Genomic DNA, 24,021 nt, shown 5'->3' with positions numbered 1-24,021 from the left:
GGTGACAGATTCCCATGATGAACATTTATATCAATAATAGAAGGGTTGTTTAACAGGAATTCTTAAAGGAAAGATGAGATAATTTCATGTTTTGATATTCGTAAAATTGATTCTGTTGAAGCAGGAGTGCTGTGGTGCATATTACTGCTGCTGTAATTTTGGCAAAAGATGTGACTCAACTTGGCAGAGTGTCTGGGAAGGGGGAATCCAGTGAGGAGGGAGAGGGTGGGCCAGGAATCAGAGACAAGGAGCCAGGTCCTTGGTGGGAGCTGGGAGGGTGGTCCGGGAGCCTCTGCCAAGCGGGGACATGAGGAAGGTTCTCTCGGCTGCAGAGAACCCGAGGCTGCTTGGGTTTCTGGTGGTGCTAAAGCCTGCGGAGAGAGAGGGAGCAGCCAGGGAGGGGTGTGTGCATGTGTGTGGTGGGGGAGAGACATTTAAACATTGTAGGAATGAAGGATAAATTTAAAATCCATCAAGCAGAGTTGAGACAGGATGACAACGTGAGGAACATGAATCACTCTTTCTAGGGACCCACCCAACTGTGTGCAGGATTGGAAATGGATTTTCCCCTTCATTTCTCCTCTCCTGCAAGCTTATCTGGGACCCTTTATCTCCCCCGCCCTTGCCCTCTTGATCTAGCTTGGTGGCTGCATACCTAAGGCTGGTCAGTGCATCCCCAGGGCCTCCTCCCCTCTATCTCTGAGCTGTTGGGTGTGGAGCTGTGCCAGCTGGGATGACCAGTCCACGTGCTCGAAATGTAGGAGACAAATGAGGAAGATACGTCTGGCCCACTCCTCAGGGAGATCAGGGTCTATTTGACACTCATACCAGGCTTGATCAGCTATGCACTAAAATCATCTTGCCTTTTTTTTTTTGGTGGGGGGGTGCACCTTGAGGCATGTGGGATCTTAGTTCCCCAACCAGGAATAGAACACCCCCCTCCCCACCCCCCCCCCCCCAGCCCCACACAGTGGAAGCAAGGAGTCTTAACCACTGGACTGCCAGGGAAATCCCCATCCTGCCTTTTCTACCTGCTTCCTTAATATAATGAGGAGGGGGTTGAGGGGGCATTTATGGATTTTGCTTCATGGGTTAGAGGCAGTGTGATCAATATAGTGGAAAAAACTGTGAGTTAAATTTAAAATCTGAGCCCTTTCCTGCTCTTTTATTTCTAGTATGACTAGTCTGAGCAAGACTCTTTATCTCTCTGGATCTCACCTATAAAATGATACGGCTCGACACTTAAGATTCCTGCCCATTTTAATATTCTAAGTTTTTATGATTTGCGATTTGGTATGCAGTCCAGACTGTGGAAGGTGGAGCAGGGTGTGGGAAGATGCCTCCCCTGGGGGCCCAGCCTAGTCCTCAGTTCATCATAGGTGCTCACTAAGCCCTGGATTAGTGATGTGGATACCTGGGCTCCTCCCAGTATGTAGACCAAACGGCACTTTTTGGAGCCACGGGGGCGTGTTTGTGCCAGCTGTGTCACTAGGGGCATGGTTTGGAACGCGGGTGGAGAAGAGGCTGGGAATCACGGGTGTTGGGCTCTTGGCTGGGAGGGAAATAGGAGGTAGAGGTCTGGAAAAGATGGTAAGTTTAGGTTCTCTCAATTCAGGACTGTCCCCCAGACCTCACACTTGCTATGGGAACTCTTTCTAAGTCCTTCAGTTCAGTTCAGTTCAGTTGCTCAGTCGTGTCCGACTCTTTGCGACCCCATGAATCGCAGCATGCCAGGCCTCCCTGTCCATCTCCCGGAGTTCACTCAGACTCACATCCATCGAGTCAGTGATGCCATCCAGCCATCTCATCCTCTGTCGTCCCCTTCTCCTCCTGCCCCCAATCCCTCCCAGCATCAGAGTCTTTTCCAATGAGTCAACTCTTCGCATGAGGTGGCCAAAGTACTAGAGTATTGGCTTCAGCATTATTCCTTCCAAAGAAATCCCAGGGCTGATCTCCTTCAGAATGGACTGGTTGGATCCTCTTGCAGTCCAAGGGACTCTCAAGAGTCTTCTCCAACACCACAGTTCAAAAGCATCAGTTCTTCAGCGCTCAGCCTTCTTCACACTCCAACTCTCACATCCATACATGACCACTGGAAAAACCATAGCCTTGACTAGATGGACCTTTGTTAGCAAAGTAATGTCTCTGCTCTTGAATATGCTATCTAGGTTGGTCATAACTTTTCTTCCAAGGAGTAAGTGTCTTTTAATTTCATGGCTGCAGTCACCATCTGCAGTGATTTTGGAGCCCCCCAAAATAAAGTCTGACACTGTTTCCACTGTTTCCCCATCTATTTCCCATGAAGTGATGGGACCGGATGCCATGATCTTCGTTTTCTGAATGTTGAGCTTTAAGCCAACTTTTTCACTCTCCTCTTTCACTTTCATCAAGAGGCTTTTGAGTTCCTCTTCACTTTCTGCCATAAGGGTGGTGTCATCTGCATATCTGAGGTTATTGATATTTCTCCTGGCAATCTTGATTCCAGCTTGTGCTTCTTCCAGCCCAGCATTTCTCATGATGTACTCTGCATATAAGTTAAATAAGCAGGGTGACAATATACAACCTTGACATACTCCTTTTTCTATTTGGAACCAGTCTGTTGTTCCATGTCCAGTTCTAACTGTTGCTTCCTGACCTGCATCCTCTCTGTGCATGCTCTCCCTTTTGCTGGTAATCTTCTCCTTTTCCTCACCCAGCCTGAGGGTCACTTCCTCCACAAAGCCCACAAGTGGGCTGAGGGGACCCGCACATGAGCTCACATAGCTATCAGGCCCACCTCAATCACAGCACATCAGGCTGTGTGGTCAAATTCATGTTCATCATGTTCCTCCAAGGAGGAGGATGTGGACTAAATCCAGCTCATCTTGGCATGCCCAGTGCCAGACTCGTGGTTAAGGCTTCAGTCAGAGTTGATTGAATGAGTGTGTCTCATAGGGGCAAATCCGGCTACCTCTTCCTTGGTATGGAAGAGGAAAACCAGCCTCAAGGGAGCCAGCCAGGGTACCTGATTCCACACATGCTCCTCAGACCCTGCTGGAATGAGCATAAGAAAGTGAGGAAGGAACTGTGTGTGGGACCCAGTTTTCATCAATAACTTGCACCACCAGAGAGAGTATGAGAGTTAGGGGAGCAGGTGGTGGGTGGGTTCCCCAGAAAAGCTGGGTCCCTGGGGAGAGGGGTAAGGAGATTCTTTCACCATAGACAGGCTGGGATGGCCAGCTAGCTGTCAAGGTGGGGCTGAGAAGGACAGCCTTTGGCATCCTTCTCTCAGCACCCTGAGACATTGATCACAGTTGCCTATAATTATGGCTTTAACTTCTGCTGTCTGTGCCAGATTGAAGTTCATGGGGCAAAAATCAAACCTGCTTCTCCTGACTCTAAACACCCAGCACTTGGCACACAGCATGGTCCATAGTGGATGCTCCCAAGTTCAGCCATCATTTATTGCCAGCACCTGGCACACAGCCTGCTCCAGGATGGGTGCTCCAGAGTGCCACAATCATTTATTGAGAGCCAGCTGTGTGCCAGTTTCTGGGCCAGGCCAGAAGCCTTGCCCCAGAGGACAACGTCATTAACCTCTTTCTCTTCTCTATCTCCCTCGTGCCCACCCCTCCCCTCCCTGCCCTCCCACCCCTTATCTCTCTCCCACCTCCCCGCGCAGAGCAATGTTCTGTGATGGTGCCCGAGATGCATGGACTGAGCCCCGGCCACAGGCTGCCCGAGCCTGCCCTCTGCCCGGCCGCGGGCGGGAGCCCTGAGCCCGGCGCCGCGAGCCGCCGCTGCCGCCACGTCCTGGCCCTGCCCGAGGAGGAGGCATGGCGGCCCCAGCAGTGCGCCCTGCTCGAGGCCGAGGCCTCCGACGAGGCGGGCATGCTGCCGGCCTCCCCGCGCGCCGCCGGCGGCTTCGACAACTTCTTCCCGGTGCAGGAGGGCGAGGGCCCGGGCTGGGAGGGCGGCTCCAGCCCCTTCCTGCCGGTGAGCCCCGAGGTGATAAAGCGGCGGCGCGGGGGTCTCATCGAGCAGCGGGACATCATCAAGGCCCACGAGGCGCACAAGATGCAGAGCACCCCGCAGGCGCGGCGCAAGGAGTGGGAGTGAGTACCGGGGGTGGCAGGGTGGAAGAGGGGCGCATGGGGCCAGGGAGGAGCCGAGGGCATGTGGGGTCACGTGGGAAAAGATGATGGGCCCAGCGGAGCAGATGGAGCTGTCTCTGCTGCGGCCAAAAGAGAGGCTTGACCTTCCGGCTAGGCCTCCGAGGTCAGACCGGATCCATCTCACTAACCAGCCACAGGCTCCTGGAACCTCACGGAGGTCTAAGGACGTCCCGAGAGCCGCTCCCCACTCTTCCCACTCCCACTCCCCTTCCCAAGCGCATTTAGTTTACCAAGAGCCTGGGCATCAGGACCTGGGGTCTGATTCACATCCCAAGCTTTCCTGAAAAGAGGAGCTCTGTAAACCATGGAGAATCTATCAAAATGTGAAGCACCTATCTCGTTTTTCCCTCCAGAATTGCTGCTAACCCTCCTCTTTCTGGTATATTATTGAGTGAACGATTTTATTTGAGGGCAAGTGTTCAGTGGATAGAAGGGATTGACCAAGATTCCAGCCTCTCCCTCCTTCCCACACCGCCTTTGTTTCTTTTTGTGTAGAGTCAAAGGATTTATGTTCTGTCTTGGGCCATGTTTACCCTGACTGATGCTTATTGAGAACTGGGATTTTATTCCTTGGAGTCATAAATTAAAGGAAGATAGTATTGCATTTAATTCTCAGTGGCACCAGATTTACCTCCCACCCAGGGACTTTGATTTGTCCTTCTGATGCCAGTGTTTATTCTACCTGTTTATTAATACATGTCCTGAGGTTTGTACGTCTTTATCTCCTCTTGCCTTGGACTGAGTTAGTAGATGTTAGACTAGGTGTTTTTTTGATAGTGCTGGTCATGGTGGAATTTTCCTCCCTGGTTTTGATGGACATCCTGGATGGTGCAAATTGGGGCAGATGGAGGTGATCCCTGGTGTTGTTTTCCTATAGATGTTAATGTTCGTTAGCTCATTCATTTGGTGACATGTGCCAGGCTCCTGGGGTCCAGAGAGGAAGTGGGTACCCAGCACTTAACAAACCTTCTCTCCTATTGATCACTTACCAGTGTGTTAGCCTTTAAAACCTCACATAGCCCTCTAAGTGCCAGCGACATTCTAAGCACCTTACCTGTGTTAACTCATGTGATTCCTCATCCTTACTATGAGGTAGTACAATTATTGTCCACATTTAACTGACAAGGCACAGGGAAGTTAAGTGATTCTCCGCAGATAATTATTACGGCATTGGAACTGTGGTTTGAGGTTCATTAGTGATTTGTACCCTGGAAGTCTGGTATTAGAATACATGCCTCTAACTTCAAAGGCACAGTGCCTTTTATTTTAGGTCTCATGGTACTTAACTGCTGATCTCAACCAGCCATTGAGGTGTCATGGCAAGAGCACTGGCCTAGGGGTTGAGAGACTTGGGTCTGATTCCCAGGGTGGCCTTATAGGTGGTGAGTCATCTCATTGTGGCTTTGAAAATTGAGTAGGAGGAAGTAGATGACCATTTGAATATGGTCCAACTCTGCTAGTTGGTATTTTTTTCATAATCAGAAGTGCTATACTTTTATGCACCTCCATCGTGTCGTCTTAGGGGGATGCTGAACAGCTTGAGGGCAGAGACTTGTCTTGCACGTTCAACATATCACTCAATGCCTGCCGTATGACCTAACTCAAGAATTCCTACAGTACTTACTGAAAAAGTCACTTCTCCACGGCTGGGAATATGTGAATAAGTCTTAGGTTTGGTAGTTGGAGGATGGAGTGGCAGCGGGAATCAGGAGAGATTGTGCTTTCATCAGGGCAAACCCATGAAAAGGTGAAATAGGGCAGCACACCAATAGCTTAGGGACATATTAGCCTTTAAGAGTAATGGTAGAGGAGGAGCTCACCAAAGAGGTCAGAAAGAGCGGCCAGGGTGGTAGGCAAAAAGCCAGAGGATACAGGGACAAAGAAGTGGAAAGAAGAGTGTTTTCAGAAGGAAGGAGTCTTCATTTGTGCAAGATTTTCTTTTTTTTTAAATTAATTTTATTTTATTTTATTAATATAAATTATTTTAATTGGAGGCTAATTACTTTACAATATTGTATTGGTTTTGCCATATATCAACATGAATCCTCCACGGGTGTACACGTGTTCCCCATCCTGAATCCCCCTCCCACCTCCCTCCCCATACCATCCCTCTGGGTCATCCCAGTGCACCAGCCCCAAGCATCCTGTATCCTGCATCGAGCCTGGACTGGCGATTCGTTTCACATATGATATTATACATGTTTCAATGCCATTCTCCCAAATCATCCAAGATTTTCTAAAAGGTCAAATAAGATGAGGATGGAGAAGGAATCGTGGGTTTTGGCAATACAGAGGTGGCCTTCATGGGAACAGTTTCAGGAGGATGATGGGGACAGGACCCAGTTGGAGTGTGTCGTAGAGACAGTGGGAGGTGATAGAGACAGTGGCATGGCCCCAGACTCCCTGCTCCCCAACACTCACAGCCATCACTGCAGTCTGCTGGGAGATCTCCATGATTAATACCACTAAGCCTTTGTCCTCACCACAAACTCCCTCCCTGAAAGGCTCTGTGCATGCCTTAGTCAGACCCACTTCCTGTTCCTTCCCCACTTCCCAAACCCTGATATCACGCTGGCTAGGACTCATGTTCCATCATCAACAGGAGCCTTCTCTCGACATTCCCTTTGCCTCCTGTTCTGATTGGACCCTGCCTCTCCCCAAGAATGCTACTCGATCTGCAGCTGTGTCATGTGGTGGCTGCCTTCCCTCCCATACTGCTTGGTACTCTTGAGGCTGTAGGTGGGATAGGTGTCTCCCTGCTTGCCATTGTTGCTTCTAGACTATTATTCCTCACTCCTGTACTAAAATGCCAGTTTGGAGCTCATGGCATCAGACACCACCACCTGCTACTCCTTCCCTGTGCATCTATCTGCAGACTCCTAGGCCTGCTCCTTCATCCCAGGAAGGTTTTAGCTCTTGCTTACTGCCTCTCTCCCCATCTTTTCTCCTGACAGCAGTTCTTGGTTAGTAGATGACCCTTCTTGTACCCTGGCCTCTTGGTTCCTTAACCTCTTCTACTTGATGGTTTAACTCGACAACTTTTGCCTGGCCTCATTTCCTTGGTCAATGTGGACCACGTCGTAACTGCACTGCTCCATGATCTCAATTTCAAGCGTCCTACTGCTGGACTCCCCTCTCTTTTCTGTCTGGTTCCCTCCCTCTGGTGCTTTAGTCCCCAGATTCTTTAATCTCACTGGCATCCACAGACATTTGATCCTATGACTTGGTCACTGCCCCTTCCCCAGCCATATCCTCACTTCCCATCTTATCAAATTAAATTCCATTGTAAGCACCAAAAATACTCTCCAGAGAAAAATAGTGACATTGCACTTGAGGTCACTTACCTTCTCAAGACTTTCTCCTGCCAGCTTCCAAGGTAGAGCCAATCAGCAGCCAAGGGAAAGGACGCTGGATGCCTCCCAAGCCGGTCAGTAGCCTACTTCATGCTTCACCATTGTTATAATCACTTCCTTGTTTTCACTCTTGACTTCCTTTACCCTCTGGTGTTCTATTATATGGGTCTGGCAAAACCCCAACCCTGCTTAAAGCTTGCTTGCCATCTCTTCTTCACAGTCAAACATTACTATAGCGTAACTCACAGCCTTGCTGACTGGTTTTTCTGTAAATTTGTGACCCCCTCACCAAGTCCACCCTTAGTCCTGCCCAGAAATCTCACTCGGTTCGGTTCAGTCTATTAGTTGTGTCCGACTTTTTGCAACCCCATGGGCTACAGCACACCAGGCTTCCCTCTCTGTCACCAACTCCTGGAGGTTGCTCAAATTCATGCCCATAGAGTCGCTGATGCCATCCAACTGTCTCATCCTCTGTCACTCTCTTCTCCTTCTGCCTTCAATCTTTCCCAGCATCAGGGTCTTTTCCAATGAGTTAGTTCTTCGCATCAGGTGGCCACAGTATTGGAGCTTCAGCATCAGTCCTTCCAGTGAATATTCAGGACTGATTTCCTTTATGAAATCTCATTACTTTTCCTTTTTTATCCACCCTCATACTCTTTTAGAGACGATTTCACACACTTTCCTTTTTACTCAAACCCCAACATCTCCTTATAAGCCAGCTTATTCTTAGCTCATGACCACAATTACTTCCCACTTCACTGGGAAAATAGCAGCAATCAAAGAGGCTGGCATGAGCTCTGGTCCATAGTGACACACTCTGCATCTAGGCCCCTGTCCAGGCGGTCCCTCTTGTTTCTGTGGACTCACCCCTGTCACGCTCCACGTGGGGGTTCGGTGCCCGCGTCGAGCATGATGAGCCTCTTTGTCAGTACGCTCTGCCTCTCATTTTTCTCCTACAGTTAGTTCCCTCTGGAACCCATTCCAATCAGGCTTTTGTCCCAAACAAAGCTCTTACCATGCTTGTGTGGTCCTCCACTTTGCTCCTATATTCTTCCCTATCTCAGTCAATGGAACCTACACTCTTTCTGTGGCTGAGACCAGAAATGTCGGAATCATCTAGATTTCTCTCACACTGAGACCCGAAGCTTGCCAGTCCCTGGTGACTTCCCCTGGAAATCCTCCACTTTGCTAAATCCAGTGGACAATTCTCCATGTCCATCTTATTTGATGACAGTGGCAGCAGAAGCAGCATTTGACCATTGCCATTCTCTCTGCACCCTTTTCTCTTTCTGCCTTGGCCAGTTGCTCCTTAGTCTCTTTGACTAGTTTCCTCTTCCTTTTCCCAGTCTCTAAACAGTGAAGGGCCCAGGGCTCCGTCCCCCTTCCCAACACTATTCCCTAGTGATCTCTTCCAGCCCCCACGCTTAGTTACCATAATACACTGGTGAATCCCAAATGTCTATCTGCAGCCAGGACGCCTCCTCTGAATTTTTTAAATTTATTTTTAATTATTTTTACCTTTAAAAATATGTATTTATTTGGCTGCACCAGGTCTCAGTTGCGACACACAGGATCTTCTGTTGTGGCTTGTGGGATCTAGTTCCGCAACCAGGGATCAAACCCAGGCCCTCTGCATTGGGAGTGTGGAGTCCTAACCATTGGACCAACAGGGAACTCCTCCTTCCCTGATTTTAAATGCTACCCACTTAGCATCTTCTCATGTGTCTGTAGGCATCTCAAGGCCAGGACGTCCAATGGCAAAATATCTACTTTCCCCCAAGCCTGCTTCTCCTGTGTTCTTCCCTATCTCAATGGAACCTACACTCTTTCTGGGGCTGAGACCAGAAATGTCGGAGTCATCTAGATTTCTCTCACACTGAGACCCGATGCTTGCCAATCCCTGGTGACTTCCCCTGGAAAATGTAGCAGGTCACATTTCTGTCTCCCACTCTCTCTCTGGTCCAGCATTAATTTATTAGTTAAATTAACTAATTTAATAAAATTGAAATTTTATTTTAATTTTTTTATTCCATAAATACTTACGTGGTACTTACTAGCTATCCAGCACTGTTCTAAACACTTTATTCATTTAAACCTTTTAACTGAATAAGGCTGGTACTGTTAATAGCCCCTGATTTGCTGTTGAGCCACAGAAAGTTTGAGTAACTTTCCCAGGATGATTACTGCAACCACCTCTTAACTAGCCTCCCTGCCGGAGCCTAGTGGACTAGGTGACTCCTGCTGGAGTCACCCCCACTGCAGTGAAGGGTCCTTTTTGTTCTTTAAAAAAATGATTTACAAAGGAGTTGGAAAGATAGTGCGTAGAGTTTCCATGAAGAGTCATTGGTCCTCTGCTCAGAACCTTCTCGTGGCTTCTCAGCCCACAGAGCAAACCCCAGTCCTTAGCACAGTCTGCCTGGCTCTGCCCAACCTCCCTCCTAGACCTTGACCTTGACTTCTCCCCAACAAAGACACACGGGCATCTTTGGCTTCATCTCTGAATCTGTCCTCCCTTCATCTGCTCCAGCTGTGTTGTCTCAGGCCTTTCCTTGACCCTACTTCACTGCAGGGTGCTCGCCCTGGCTGTTCCCTCTGCCTGGAGTACTCTTTCCCTGCAGATCTGATCTATTCAGCCCCTACTCCGCTGAGCACTCTGCTCCGAGAGCCCTTCCTGACCCCTATTTATAGAGTTCCCTCCCCAGAGTCACCCTATCTCTTTATTATGCTTTAGTTTTCATCATAGCCTTTACTATTGTTTTCCCAACACACACATTATGCACATAAGTGCACATACAAACACATAGAGACACATGCACACACACACACACACACACACACACACGTATTTGTGTATGTCTGTCTCCCTGCACTGAAAAGTAAGCTTCTTGAAAGTGGGGACTCTCTTTATTTTCAGAGTATAGAATAATGTCCCCTGTGTAGTTGGCTCATAATAACTGTTTGTTGAATGAATGATGAGAGAAATGCACCGAAAGGAATCGATACCTCTTCCAATCAGCTAGCTTCCAGGGAGAGAGGCAGCTAGGTTCTCTGGGTCAGCAGTGCGGTTGTGCAGGTTGTTGACTGTACAAGGCCCTCCAGCTGAACCATCAGCAGAGGAAGTGGGGAGTCTGTTCCCTGCCCTCCCCCAGGGCTGCTCAGGACCCTGTGTCCATGGTGCACCTTGGAGAGATGGAGCCTTCTCTTCTCTCTTCTGGCTTGTCCTGACTTATATTTCACAGATAGGCTCCTGCTGGCACCAGGACAGGGCAGCCTGGTCTGTGTGCAGGGCATAGATTTGCTGTAGTAGGAAATCAGGAAGGATTCTCTGTCAGGGGCCCTGCCAGCTTTCTGCTCCTCCCCCAGCTCCAGCCCCTTCCTAGGCCCTGGCCACCGCCCGCACAGCTGACAGCCCACACCACACACACCGCCAGCTTTTACCAGTCCCGCCTTCTTGGCACTGACTCTGGACTCAGGTGATGCACGAACCTGACTAGAAACCAACCTGGGCAGTTTCCAGCATGCATTTTTGGTCTTGCCTGGGGGAGCCAAATGCTGGGAGGGGACGTTGGAAGGGTAGGAGGAGACTTCAAGGAAAAGATATCCGTTTTCCTGAGGACAGACTGTAGGTGATTTGGATGAAGCAGATTTTCTTGTGTAGAATTTTATTTCTCAAAGAACCTATTAAAAAATTTCTTTGGGCCCAGTGTACAGGTTATGAGACCTTTCGGTTAACACTGTTTTATAGCTCTAGCAAGTGGGCGTGAAACCATGTGTTACTAATGCCTTAATATAGTTCCCTCTAGCTTCCAAGATGTTTTCATACATACTATCTCATCTGACCCTCACTATGACCCTATGAATGAGCTACTGTTATTCCTGATTTACAGAAGGGAAAAACGAGCCGCAAAGTCAGAGGTGGTGTTAGGTCAAAGAATCCAAGTCTTCATAGCCACTGCCCCTAGTGATGGAGCACTGGCTACACGCTGTGTGTGTTATTTATTCCAATGGAAATCATAGGTACTATTATAAAGAGTGGAAACATTTCATATGGGACTATTATTGCATATGGAGGTGGAAGAAAGGAAACTGTGTGTAAGTTTCAAGTCTGCGTAGGTTGCTGCAACTTATTCTATGAAGACAGAAGAGGTATTTCCATAATCATAGTCTTATTGCAGTATACTGCAATTGCCTGTTTACATGCCTGTCTCCCCCACCAGACTGTATAGAGCAGGGATGTCTGTCTGATGCCCATCGTGTCTCCATTACTTAGCACAGTGCCTGGCATGTAATAGACTCTTAATAGACATTTGCAAAATGACAAAAAGAGAAGTGATTTGCACACTGGGAAAGTCCATTTGATGAGGTTATGTTAGTTGTCCGGATCCTGCAGCTAATGAGGTGTCACACCAGGCCCTCTGACTTCAACGAAGCCCATCTTGTTCCACGGACGCATTCCACTTGCTTTAGTGTCTCCTGCAGTGACAACAAGCACAGGCAAGTGACAGGAACCCAGTTCAAACTACAGTAACTCCCCTACATATGGATCTTCAAATTGCAACAGGTTGCAAATTGCAACCTGTGGTCCATCAACATCAGGCGTGAGTGAAACTGCAGCTTGCCCTCCATCTCCTATTGCTGACGGTCCTCCAGCTCTGCCATCTCCTGCCTCCTCTCCCTCCTCCAGTCAGTAACTCTTCCTGCCTGAGGCCAGCCCCTCTATGCCAGCTGTGATGCTGTACTACTGTACTTTTCAAGGTACTATAGTATAAGATTAAAATATTTTATATTTGTGTGTTTTTACATCTTATTTGTGTGAAAAGTATTATACACCTGTTACAGTACAGCACTGTAGAGCTGATGTGTTCGTTGGATACCTGGGCTACCTCTGTTGGAGTTAGGAACAAAGTGGACTCACAAATGTGCTGTTGGCATGGAGCGCATTCATATGTAGGGGGCTTACTGTAGGGTTGATCCTTGCGATGCAACTTGTAAACTGTGGGACCTGAGGCTGGTGGCAACCTCTCTGCATTTTGTAGAGTGCGGGAGAGTCATAATATTTAATTTGCCGATCTGTTGTAAATTTTGGCCGTATTTATTCTATCACATATACTGGTGTGGGTCCTTGAAATGTTGGTGAGCCCCAGGGTTATTTTGGGCATCACATCTGCCTACACAGCCTCCTTGAATGACCTCAGCCAGGTCCATGTGTATAGCCATGACTCCTGAATATAGATTCCCTAAGACTCTTGCAGCCAAATGGTAGCCTGACACCTCCATACTGTGGTCTAACTGGCATCAAGAACTGACATGGCTGAAACAGAACCCCCGACCCTCTCCTGACCCCACAGCCCCTCAGCCCTCCCATTTCTGTAGATGGCACCACATCTGTGCAGTGGCTCAAGCCAAAGACTCTCATGATCCTTTTTTTCTTCTTCTTCCCCTTTCTCTTGCTTCCAATCAACTGGAGAGCCCTGACACCTCCCAAACATATTCCAAGCCTGACACTCTCCCATCCCCACGGCCGCCAGTCTCTTCTGCATCGCTGTCACTCCAGCCACTGAAGCGGCCTCCCCATCGGCCTTTCCCCCGTCTCTGCTTCCCAGTGATCTGGAATGTGTCTGTTCACACCGCAGATGGGGACACTGATAAAAGGTGTAACCCACACGGCGTTCTGTGCCATGACTTCCCTTTGTAGTCAGAGTACAGTCTGAGCTCCTTTCTCTGGCTCGCCGAGCCCCACACCGCCTGGTTTTGGGGTGCCTTCTGGCCCCCTCCCTCTGACTCTCTTCCTTCCTCTCTGTAGTCTCACTTACCTCTCACTTTCAGGCCAGGCCTGGGCCTGCTTATCTCTCTGTCCTGGCTCCTCCCTCTGCCTGGAATGTTCTTTCTCTAGAACTTACATTATCGGTACATTCTTGTCATCTTGACATTAGCTAAAATGACACCTCCTCAGAGAGGCTGACCTTCACCACACGGTCTAGACTAGACATCTGGTAACTCTGGGTCACATCACCCTACGTGGTTCGCTGCCTCCCCGACAGTGCCATGCAGTGGTGTCCCCTGCACAGTCGCAGTGCTGGCCGCAGTGCCCGACACCCAGGCTCTCAATGAATATATGAGTGAATGGATGAATGGATGACTGCTCCATGTGCAGTCGATGTGGTTATAATTATGATCTCGATGCTCACCTGGCCTCTCACAGCCCCCAGACATGTGGGGTCTAGTCCAGGAACCTTGCGGAGCCAGGGGCTCTGGGTCTAGAGCGGGGTCAGCCCCTGGGGTGTGGAGCCTCATGGGCTGTGAAAACCCAGGTGGGTTAAGCTGCAGGTCATTTGGGAACCATCCTCCTTCACACCTTCTTCCTTTGATCACACTGAATCGTGTGTTATCGGATATTGGGAAAAATATTCTAGCTTTCAAAGCTTCATTTTCCTCCTTTGCTAGGTTGTGGATGAGGACAGTGACCTTTTTTGAGTTGTTATGAAGAGCATGTAAAGTACTTAGTCCCATGCTTGGCTGTTTCCCTCCTAACATCGGGTTCCTTGCCTTCCAGAGCCTTGTCTTGCCATCCCTGTCTATAGCAGGGCATAGAAGTTTGCTGAAGTCTGGGGCGCAGAAGGTGCAGTCAGGGTTGGGATCAACCACATATGTCAGTGGATCCCAGCAGCTCTCAGGTGGTGAATAAACAGTGTCCAGTACATGGTAAAGAATCAGTGCACACCAGCCATTTTATCGTCATTGTTGTGGTCATTACCATCTGCTCCAGCTGCCTCATTTACAGATGAGGAAACCGAGGTCCTGAGGGCTGGGTGGCTGCCAGTGCTTTCCATCAGCCGTTCTTCAGATGGACTGTGGACTGTGGTGAGTGAAAAGGCTTGGAGAACCCAGCCCTATAAATCCCAGCCACGGCCCTGCAGCTGTGCTATCCTGGGAGGCGGGGCTGGGCATCCAGATTGGGAGAAACGGTAACTCAGACACACCACCAGCATTCTCACCAGCTTTCACACTGCACTCAACATTCGTGATGAATTCTGTTTAAAAAAAAATAGACGTCTCAACCTTGAAGCTTTCCGGCTGAATTTTTAAAGTCACGGGGCCAATTTTTTCTGAACTCTTACAGAACCATGGAGAAACCAGTCAGGCTAACTAGGGACATCCTTCCACATGCTGCCACTTGCTGGCAAAATTCAGGCTCCTCGGGGTTAGTTCTCAGAATGCTAGAGTCTGTAGGACACCGTTGCCAGAAGGGCACAGGGGCAGCATTTTGTTGAGTTGAATAGAGGTGCTTTGTTGAATGATCTGATACGGTTTAAATCCGTGTGCTTTGAGGAGGGGCAGTAAGGTCACTGCCACCCCCAGCCCTCCCTATGGCCTCAGACAGGGCGGCATCCTGCGTTTAGAGGTCCAGCTTGGGCCCGAAGGCACCCGAGCATGCAGCTATGCCGAGTCCCACCCCCTCACTCAAAACGAAGCATTGCAGGCTCTTAGGGTGGTAGTATATATAACAGGCTTTCAGAAACCAGAACATATGCCAATGGAACACAGAAACCATGAGCCTTCAACACACTGCCTTATCACTAGCCAAAAGCACGTTTGGAAACCATGAGCCAAGAAGGGACCTGCAAACATCTGCCCTGCCTTCTTGAAATGCTGAGCATTCCGCCTCCCCCAAGGAACTGACACAGTTCTGGAGACTCCTAGAGACTGGCTTTACGGTGGCCCTTTGGGGGAACTTCAGCACATATCCTTGATTTTTTTTTTAACCTGTCCCCTCCAGGGATTAAAAAAATAAAATAGTTTCTTTCTAGGTCTGTTCTCTAGTGACTTCCCTTCCCTGCATTTTTTTTTTGTTCTTCAGACCTTCCGGCAGTTCTGTGAAAGGGTCCCTCGGAGGGCAGGCTGTGGGGAACCTGAGCAGTGTGGTCCCCTTGCAGGCACCCAGCCCCTCCCACCGTGTCTGGTGACTCCCCCCCCACCCCCCATAACCTCTCTGCTCCTTCTCTGAGCCACCAGCTTCCCCAAGGGACAGCAGTTTGTCACCTTTTCTAGGGCATGGAGCCAGGAGCCAGCACTCTGTGGAGTCACGTGACCCTCTGTTGTCCTGGTCGTCCTCTCAAGGACAAACCAGGGAGGAGGAGGCAGGGGAGGAGAGTGTGTGGCCCTGTAGCCCAGCGCTCAGTCCTGATGCACCCCAGGTGTTGAGTCCATGACTGGTGTCCCTTGATGGCACCATCAGGGTCTTGTCCCTTTTGAGGGGCAAGTGAACCAGTCTCTCCTCCGCACCACCCAGCCAGCCAGCGTGGTCCTCGTCTGGTTACCTTCAGAAGAGGTTCAGCCTCCTGGACATGTCAAGAGACAAAGGGATTCAATCCCGACCCTTTTTTTTTTTTTTTTTTTTGAAGAAAATGGGGAAAAGGGTGCCCTCTAGTGTCAGCTGCACAATTTATCCCGCTTTTCCCTTCTCAAGGTAATTTTTACTGTTTTATGGTGCCCTCTAGTGGTCATTTCTGTGTAGTGCGGCCATGGTCTGTCACTTGGAAGCTTTTTACAGAGTGCTACGAAAATAATCTGGAGCAGCCTAGGGGTCACCCATCATATCACAGGTAAGGACAACCAGGCAAGAAGATGGAGAGCCTGGCAGAGCTGGGGGAGCACGCAGGGATTCTGGCTTCGGTTCTGTCAAGGCCTCCCATCTCCCTTACTGCCCTGCACTGCGCTTCACTGACCTGGATGCATGGCTGCAAATGAGTCAGGGGTGCAGTGACACCCCTGACGTCACAGGGGTGACAGAGGGTGGCAGGGGCGTGGCTCGTAATTGACAAGCAACTGGAAACTGCCACGGAGAGGGGCTGGGTGGACAAACTGTAGTTCTAAGGAAATTGCACCTAAGGAATACTATGCAGTATTAAAGAGACATTGTGGTATTCTTTCTAGAAACCGTCAAGGAAAGATATCCAAAATAGAGTGTTAATTTTTAAAAAGCAAAATTAAAAGCAATATGCAGACCTGTATGTTATATGATTACACTGTCATGACAGAAGGAAAGGGAGGGACAAATGTTCCTCAGCAGTGACACATGGAAAACGGGAAATGCTCAGCGCTGAAGACCTCACACACATGCACACGCACGTGCACACGTGCACACACACACAGAGCACTTACGATTGCAGATACTGTGATAAGCAAGACAGTTAAAAACCTTAAACGCCTTAAATGAGAAATTACGTGAGGCGTTGAGACAGCAGTTGTTCAGCCACTCAGTCGTGTCTACCTCTTTGAGACCCTGTGGACTGCAGCACACCAGGCTTCCCTGTCCTTCACCATCTCCTGGAGACTCGTGTCCATTCTTGATTGCAGCTTAAGCTTTATTCAGCTCGATGTTTCACATGATATGCCCTGCAAAGAAGTGAAATAAGCAGGGTGACAATATACAGCCTTGACATCCTCCTTTCCCAACTTTGAACTAGTCTGTTGTTCCCTGTCCAGTTCAGACTGTTGTTTAATGAGAAGGAAGCGCGTCGCCCTCGGCCCTGTGGCCAGTCCATTGTGGCCTTCGGCCTCTGTGCTGTTTTCGGGGCCGTGCCTCCTCCCAGCACAGGATGCCCCTCAAAAGGCCGGCTCCCCTACCCCACCTTGTTTCTCTTGGTCGTTGGCCCCTCTCACCGCCTCACTCCTCCTCTTTTGTTCTCCAGCACCCAAGGTGGAGGAGGAATGAACAAACAGAGTGGGGCCCTCTTTTGCTTCTCTTCCTCACTCCACCTCTTACCTGTGCAGACCCGCTGCACACTGTATGCGCCTCGCTGTTTGCTCATCACCTGCTGATCTCAGTGATGGGAGAGCTGTGTCTCTCCCCATATTTATAAAGAGTACAGGGAGGAGTTGGGTAAACTCTCTTTCTTAGAGTCCTTAGGGTACAGAAATAACATACAGAAATACTTGGCACGCTCTTTGGTGTGGGGTAGGACGGCCAGACGTACTTGGCATGCGTGTGCTGAGGTCAAGTCCGTCTTCACCCCTTCTCCCCCTCATCTCAGTGCTCCCTGGCCACCATCCATTGTAGTGACTCTCTGCCCCTTATTTCTGTGCTGAAGCTGTGAACATTTGTCCCTTCCTTTCCTTCTGTGGTGACAATGTAATCATATAACATACGGGTCTGCATTTTGCTTTTAATTTTGCGTTTTAAAAATTAACACTCTATTTTGCATATCTTTCCTTGGCAGTTTCTAGAAAGAATACACAAAGTCTCTTTAATGAAAGAATACCACAAAGTCTCTTTAACGCTGCACAGTATTCCTTAGGTGCGGTTTCCTTAGAACTAGTTTGTTCACCCAGCCCCCTCTCCTGGCAGTTTCCAGGCGCTTGTCAATTCCGAGCCACGCTCCTGCCGCCCTCCGTGATTGGACCGCTGTAACATGCGCTTTCCTTCCTGTAGGAGATGGTCGGTGGGTGGAGGAGGCTTTCCCACACTGTGCCCTCGCCTCTTGAGGACTAGCGCTTCTCCCCAAACCCCTCCTCTCATCTCAGCTGCAAATTGAAATGTGAACTTTCTCAGTCTGTGTCATCTCTCTGGCCCCAGCGGAGAGGCGCAATGAATTAATAATACGCCAGCAGGAAACAGAGAGTTGGGCTCCTTAGCCATCAGTCTGTGTGCCCAGCCTCTCTGCTCACTAATTAGCATGCTGACAGCCTTGGTTTCATCTAGAGCCAGGGTCAAGCTTCGGAGACGTTTGTGCCTCAGCATGGGCTCTCCGGCGCAGAGTGGGGAGCCCAGGTGCCTTCCTGGGTGGAGTGGGTGCCTTCTTGCAGGAGTCTGGCTGAATTCAGAAGTTCCTCCTGGGAACCCTGTGTACCTCCTGGGGATGGGATGGAAACGGGCCTGGGGATGGAGGCAGGGATGGCTGTTCTTGTCCAGGTGGTGCTGGCTGGTGTGTGCTGGTCCAGGTGACCGGTTTGTGACCTTGGTTCTGCTGCAGGCAGGTGACACTTGCTGAGCTGTGCTGGAGGTAGCTGTCTCAGGGAGTAGCCTTGTCTTCAAACTACAGGCTCCCTTTAGGGCGAGGTGGTCCAGGAAGATTGCCTCAACATAAATACTGTTCTAATTCCACAGTTGTGTCTCACCACTCTCCTAGGAGGTTAGTGTTTAGGATTAGGAGGTGTGACCTTCAATCTGGCCCTGGCACAGTCCCAGGCTTGTATAAGGTTGCTAAGGAAATGCTTCTGTACAGGAGACTGTCACCAAGAAGCTGTGTAACCCTGGCTAATCCTCTTTACCTCTCTGGGCTCTGTTTGTAACATGGGTTAGAAACAGCCCTTGTTTGCTGTCTGAGGCAGTGTGGCCAGATTACTCAGAGTGTAGATTGTAGATCCTGTTTTCAATCCAGACTCTCACACCTGGAAGCTGGGTGGCTTTGGGTAAGTCACTTCACCTCTCTGGGTCTCTGTTCCCGCCTCCCTTTATTATATAGAGCTAGTCTTAGTGTCGGAGAAGGCAATGGCACCCCACTCCAGTACTCTTGCCTGGAAAATCCCATGGATGGAAGAGCCTGGTAGGCTGCAGTCCATGGGGTCGCTAAGAGTCGGACACGACTGAGTGACTTCACGTTCACTTTTCACTTTCACACATTGGAGAAGGAAATGGCGACCCACTCCAGTGTTCTTGCCTGGAGAATCCCAGGGATGAGGGAGCCTGGTGGGCTGCCATCTATGGGGTCGCACAGAGTTGGACACGACTGAAGCGACTTGCAGCAGCAGCAGCAGCAGCAGCAGTCTTAGTGTGGTATTGATGTAAACTCCAATCTGATGAAAATAATTTTCCCCCCATGTTTGTATGCTGTTTGACAGACGGACTCGAGATGAAATCTCTGAGGCCACCTGGCTGAGACTCAGCCCTGTTCCCTCCCGCTCCTCTCCGCTCCCTGTCTTCCCAAGTAAGCTGTGGAGCCGCTTGGGGGCCACGTGACCAAGACAGAGTCACATCCTCTGGGCTGGGCTGCAGGCCTCGCCGCCTCCTGCCCTTGGTCCTGGTTTGGCTGAGGTCCAGGCTCTCCAAGCCCATCCTGCATCCCCTGGTGCCCAGGACACCTGCCCTTCCTCCCACATCGCTCTTGGGCCGCCCACGTTGCTGCAGGGGTGGCAGAGGCTGCGCACTGCAGACCGGGTTCCCAGAAACAGACTTGGAGACAAGGATTAATGTGCAGGATGTTTATGCCAGGGTGGGAGGGTGCTCTTGGGATCAACACCTGGGGAAAGGAAGGGAAGGAAGCAGGATTGGGCAGAGAGAGAAGCTGGGCTGTGATGCATCTCAACAAAGGCCTTAGATGACGTCATGGGGTGGTGGTGGAGGACTCTAGAGTTTGGAGGGTCTTCCAGAGTTATCCTGAGCTGTGGCGAAGAAGCCAGGCCTTTCTCTTCCCTCTTCGGCAGACCCTAGATGCAGACCAGCCCCTGGAAGGTGTCATGACGTAGGTCCAGGTCAACAGCGCAGCTAAAGCAGTCCCTGAGGGGGCTGACATTGTGCGCCATGTGCCAACAGCATCTGAGCAGCTGGAGGAAAGGACCCGCAGTCCTGATGGGAGACAGATGCGTCACAGCATCCACTAGACTGCTGTAAGGCCTCCTGCGCCCTCAGAGGGAGGGCGTCGTATCCCACCAGCCACACAGCACAGACTTGCCTTGGAGCCTCTGTTCTGGGAACAGAGCCTCTTGCCTCTGTTCTGGGAACATGGGGGCTGGCCAGGACCTTCCAGAACACCAGCCAGGACCTGATCTCTCCAGGGCGCTTCTCTGTTGTGGGGGCTGGCCTCTCTGTTCTGACCTGTCCCCATACCTATGGATGTGGTTGGAGCCTCTTGGTGGAGGGTCTGGCCAGGATGACCTGCCCGGCGTCCAGGCTGGGCCCTGCCGTCTCTCAGGGTCCTCTTGGAAGCTTCTGGCCGCAGAGCTTGGTGGGAGCTGGCAGTCCTTGAGATCAGGTAGACCTGGGCCTGTCACCCAACAGCCTGGCATGTCCCTTCATCTTCCCGGGATTCAGGACAGTGGTGTCTCAGGGTTGTTTCTGTTGTTTTCTGTGTGTTTACCGTTACCAACAAGCTGAATATTTTCTCATGCCCTTGTGCTGTGCTAAATCTCATTTGCACGAATGTTTATTATCAGTCTCGGGCTTGTCAGTTTGGGCTGCTGTAACAGGGCACCATAGCCTGGGCGGCTTTTAAACAACGGAAATTTATTTCTCATAGGTTTGGAGGCTGGAAGTCTGAGATCAAGGTTACCCACTCCGGTATTCTGGCCTGGAGAATTCCATGGATAGAGGAGCCTGGAAGGTTACAGTCCATGGGGTTGCAAAGAGTCAGACACAACTGAGCGACTAAATAGCAACAACAACAGAGAGCTCAGGGACTAAGACTGTCACAGAGGAAGAAGGCCACTGACACTTTTCTTTAGCTTCAGCCATCATTAGATCTGGAGCTGTGGTGACTTTTCAAGGTTATGGACTCCTTCAAGTATCCCAGGAAAGCTATGGAACTCTTCTCACCCAGAAACACACACTCATATACACACACCAGCCTGAACACTTTTGCCTGCAAATTATTACAAGTGATTTATTTTACATACATAAAAGAGAAAAATGATACCCCAAAGGAATATGCCTCTTCCTCAGTTTTTCATGTAGAAATTAATGACCATTTGCTAAAAAAAAAAAAAGATTCAAACTGTACAAGTAAAACAAAAGGTAAACTATGCTTAAAATTAAATTTGAATAGAAGATTATTACTGTTGGCCTTGAATAAGGAACCGAAATTGTACAGAGGTACATCGTGTTTGCTAGCCTTGGTTTTGATCATAACATACTCAGAATCTCAGAGATATGTCATTCCATCATTTTGAAGAAATCATGACTCCTTTTTAAAATTGAAGTGTATTTGATTCCTTCCCTGATAGCTCAGTTGGTAAAGAATTCGCCTGCAGTGCAGGAAACCCTGGTTCAATTCCTGGGCCAGGAAGATGCCCTGGAGAAGGGATAGGCTACCCACTCCAGTATTCTTGGGCTTCCCTGGTGGCTCAGCTGGTAAAGAATCCATCTGCAATGCGGAGACCTGGGTTGGGAAGATCCCTGGAGAAGGGAAAGACTACCCACTCCAGTGTTCTGACCTGGAGAATTTCATGGACTATATAGTCCTTGGGGTCACAAAGAGTTGGACACGCCTGAGTGACTTTCACTTCAATTGTGTTAGTTTCAGGTATACAGCAAAGTGATTGTAATATATATATTATTTTTCAATTTATTTACCATAATAGGTTCATTACTAGATATTGAATATAGTCCCCTGTGCTGCCCAGTGATTTCTTGTTGTCTGTCTCTTTTATATATAGTAGTGCATATCTTTGGAGAAGGCAATGGCACCCCACTCCAGTACTCTTGCCTGGAAAATCCCATGGACGGGGGAGCCTGGTAAGCTGTAGTCCATGGGGTCGCTAAGAGTCAGACATGACTGAGAGACTTCGCTTTCGCTTTTCACTTTCATGCATTGGAGAAGGAAATGGCAACCCACTCCAGTGTTCTTGCCTGGAGACTCCCAGGGACAGGGGAGCCTGGTGGGCTGCTGTCTATGGGGTCGCACAGAGTTGGACACGACTGAAGTGACTTAGCAGCAGCAGCAGCAGGAGCAGCAGTGCATATCTTTTAATCCCATACTCCTAATTTATCTTCTCCCCCGTCTTCCGTTTGGTAACCATATGTTTGTCTTCTGTCTGTGAGTTTGTTTCTGTTTTGTAAATAGATTCATTTGCATTATTTTTAGGTATAAGTGATATATAATATTTGTCTTTCTCTGCCTTACTTCAGTTAGTATGATATTCTCTAGGTCCATCCATGGTGTTGAAAATGGCAATATTTCATGCTTTTTAATGAAGTACAGGTAACATCTGGGCTTGCAGTTGGCATCTGAAGTCCAAGGAGGGGGTGATGGGACCCTCTATCAGTAGCAAGTTGGTCAGAAGCATAGGTAACAAGCTGGGTGTCTGATTGGTGTCTGAAGTTGGGGAGTAGGGTACAGTCTTGTAGAACGAGACCCTTATCCTGTAGAATCTTAGGCTGTCTCTGGGTGGATAGTGTCAGAATTGGGTTGAATTGTAGGGGATCCCCACTCTATAGAATTGGGAAACAGGAACCTAAAACTCTACCCTGACCTGGAGCTTAGCCTCCCTCTGGTGTCAGGGGAAAGGACCAGCCCCCTTGGAGGATACCCCGCCCTGTCACTGACCCTCACATCCCCTCTCTGTCTGTGATCACCTCCTTTGTGACTTCCCTTGCTACTTTTTCTCAGCTTAAGAACCTGAGGTCTCTCCCGACAAGGCTTGTCTCAGCCTGATCCTGGAGAAACCATATTTGCAGTCCCCCAATCCTGCTTTGAACTGTGGTGTTGGAGAAGACTCTTTAGAGTCCCTTGGACTGCAAGGAGATCAAACCAGTCCATGCTAAAGGAAATCAGTCCTGAGTGTTCATTGGAAGGACTAATGTTGAAGCTGAAACTCCAATACTTTGGCCACCTAATGTGAAGAGCTGACTCATTTGAAAAGACCCTGATGCTGGGAAAGATTGAAGGCGGGAGGAGAAGGGGATGACAGAGGATGAGATGGTTGGATGGCATCACTGACTCAATGGACATGAGTTTGGGTAAACTCCGGGAGTTGGTGATGGACAGGGAGGCCTGGAGTGCTGCAGTCCATGGGGTCACAAAGAGTCACGACTGAGAGACTGAACTGAACTGAACTGAATCCTGCTTATCTGGGCTTTTTAACATTCTCTCAATTTTTCATTGCCTTTAAAATCTTCAACCGTTTAAGAAACATAATGATGTAGTTTTTTTTTCTCTCTCATTAAAAAGGACATGATCATTGCAAAGCAACTGGGAACACCTGGGTATAAAGAAGAATATAAAAATCACTCATAATCCAATCACTCCAATCTAAACACTGCCAGCATTTTGATGTGTTTTTCCCTCTGGTCTTTTTGGAAACATTTTAGATACATACAAATGTGTTTTTAATTTCTTTTTTTTCTCCCTAAATTGAGCTCCTGCAGAATATAGCTTTCTATCTTGTTTCTTTCACTTTTCATTATATTGTGAGTAATATAATAATACCATTAAGTATTATTTGAGAATTAGATTTGTAATGGCTAATGGCTGAAGTTCAGGGAAAGACTTTGGGGCTTTTTATGCTGATGTTAAGATAGAGACTCATAGAAACTTAGTTCCTGTCTTCCTGCTTATTCTTCCTCCCTAAAGAGTTCTTGACCAAGAGAAGTGCAAATAAGGAGAGCAGCAGCCAACTGTGAAATAAGAAACTATTTCAATTGTATCTCAGCACAGCGAGCAGCAGCTCTTGGATGTTTCTGGGCTCATTGGTCTAAGTGAAGTTTCCTAACCCCATCCCTGGAATCTTAGATGATCTCGGTGGGCCTGTTGAGCTGACTTTGGCTTAACTTACTTACCTGGCTCTATGTGGCTTTGGGC

General features: G+C 49.1%; 1 protein-coding gene across 1 annotated transcript in view; it reads left to right on the top strand.

Moving 5' to 3' along the window:
* Positions 1-24,021, top strand: part of CACNA1E (calcium voltage-gated channel subunit alpha1 E) — a 536,270-nt gene that overhangs the window by 115,433 nt on the left and 396,816 nt on the right. Inside the window, exon 2 of the mRNA XM_070384834.1 lies at positions 3,662-4,094. Coding sequence (XP_070240935.1) covers positions 3,676-4,094 — 419 coding nt within the window. The 5' untranslated portion in view covers positions 3,662-3,675. The remainder of the gene's footprint in view (positions 1-3,661; positions 4,095-24,021) is intronic.

This window comes from Bos mutus, chromosome 16 (genome assembly GCF_027580195.1).
Source record: "Bos mutus isolate GX-2022 chromosome 16, NWIPB_WYAK_1.1, whole genome shotgun sequence".
Taxonomy (NCBI): Eukaryota; Metazoa; Chordata; class Mammalia; order Artiodactyla; family Bovidae; genus Bos; species Bos mutus.
The sequence above is the reverse complement of the archived record's forward strand: the minus strand, read 5'-3'. Positions and strand labels throughout refer to the sequence as shown.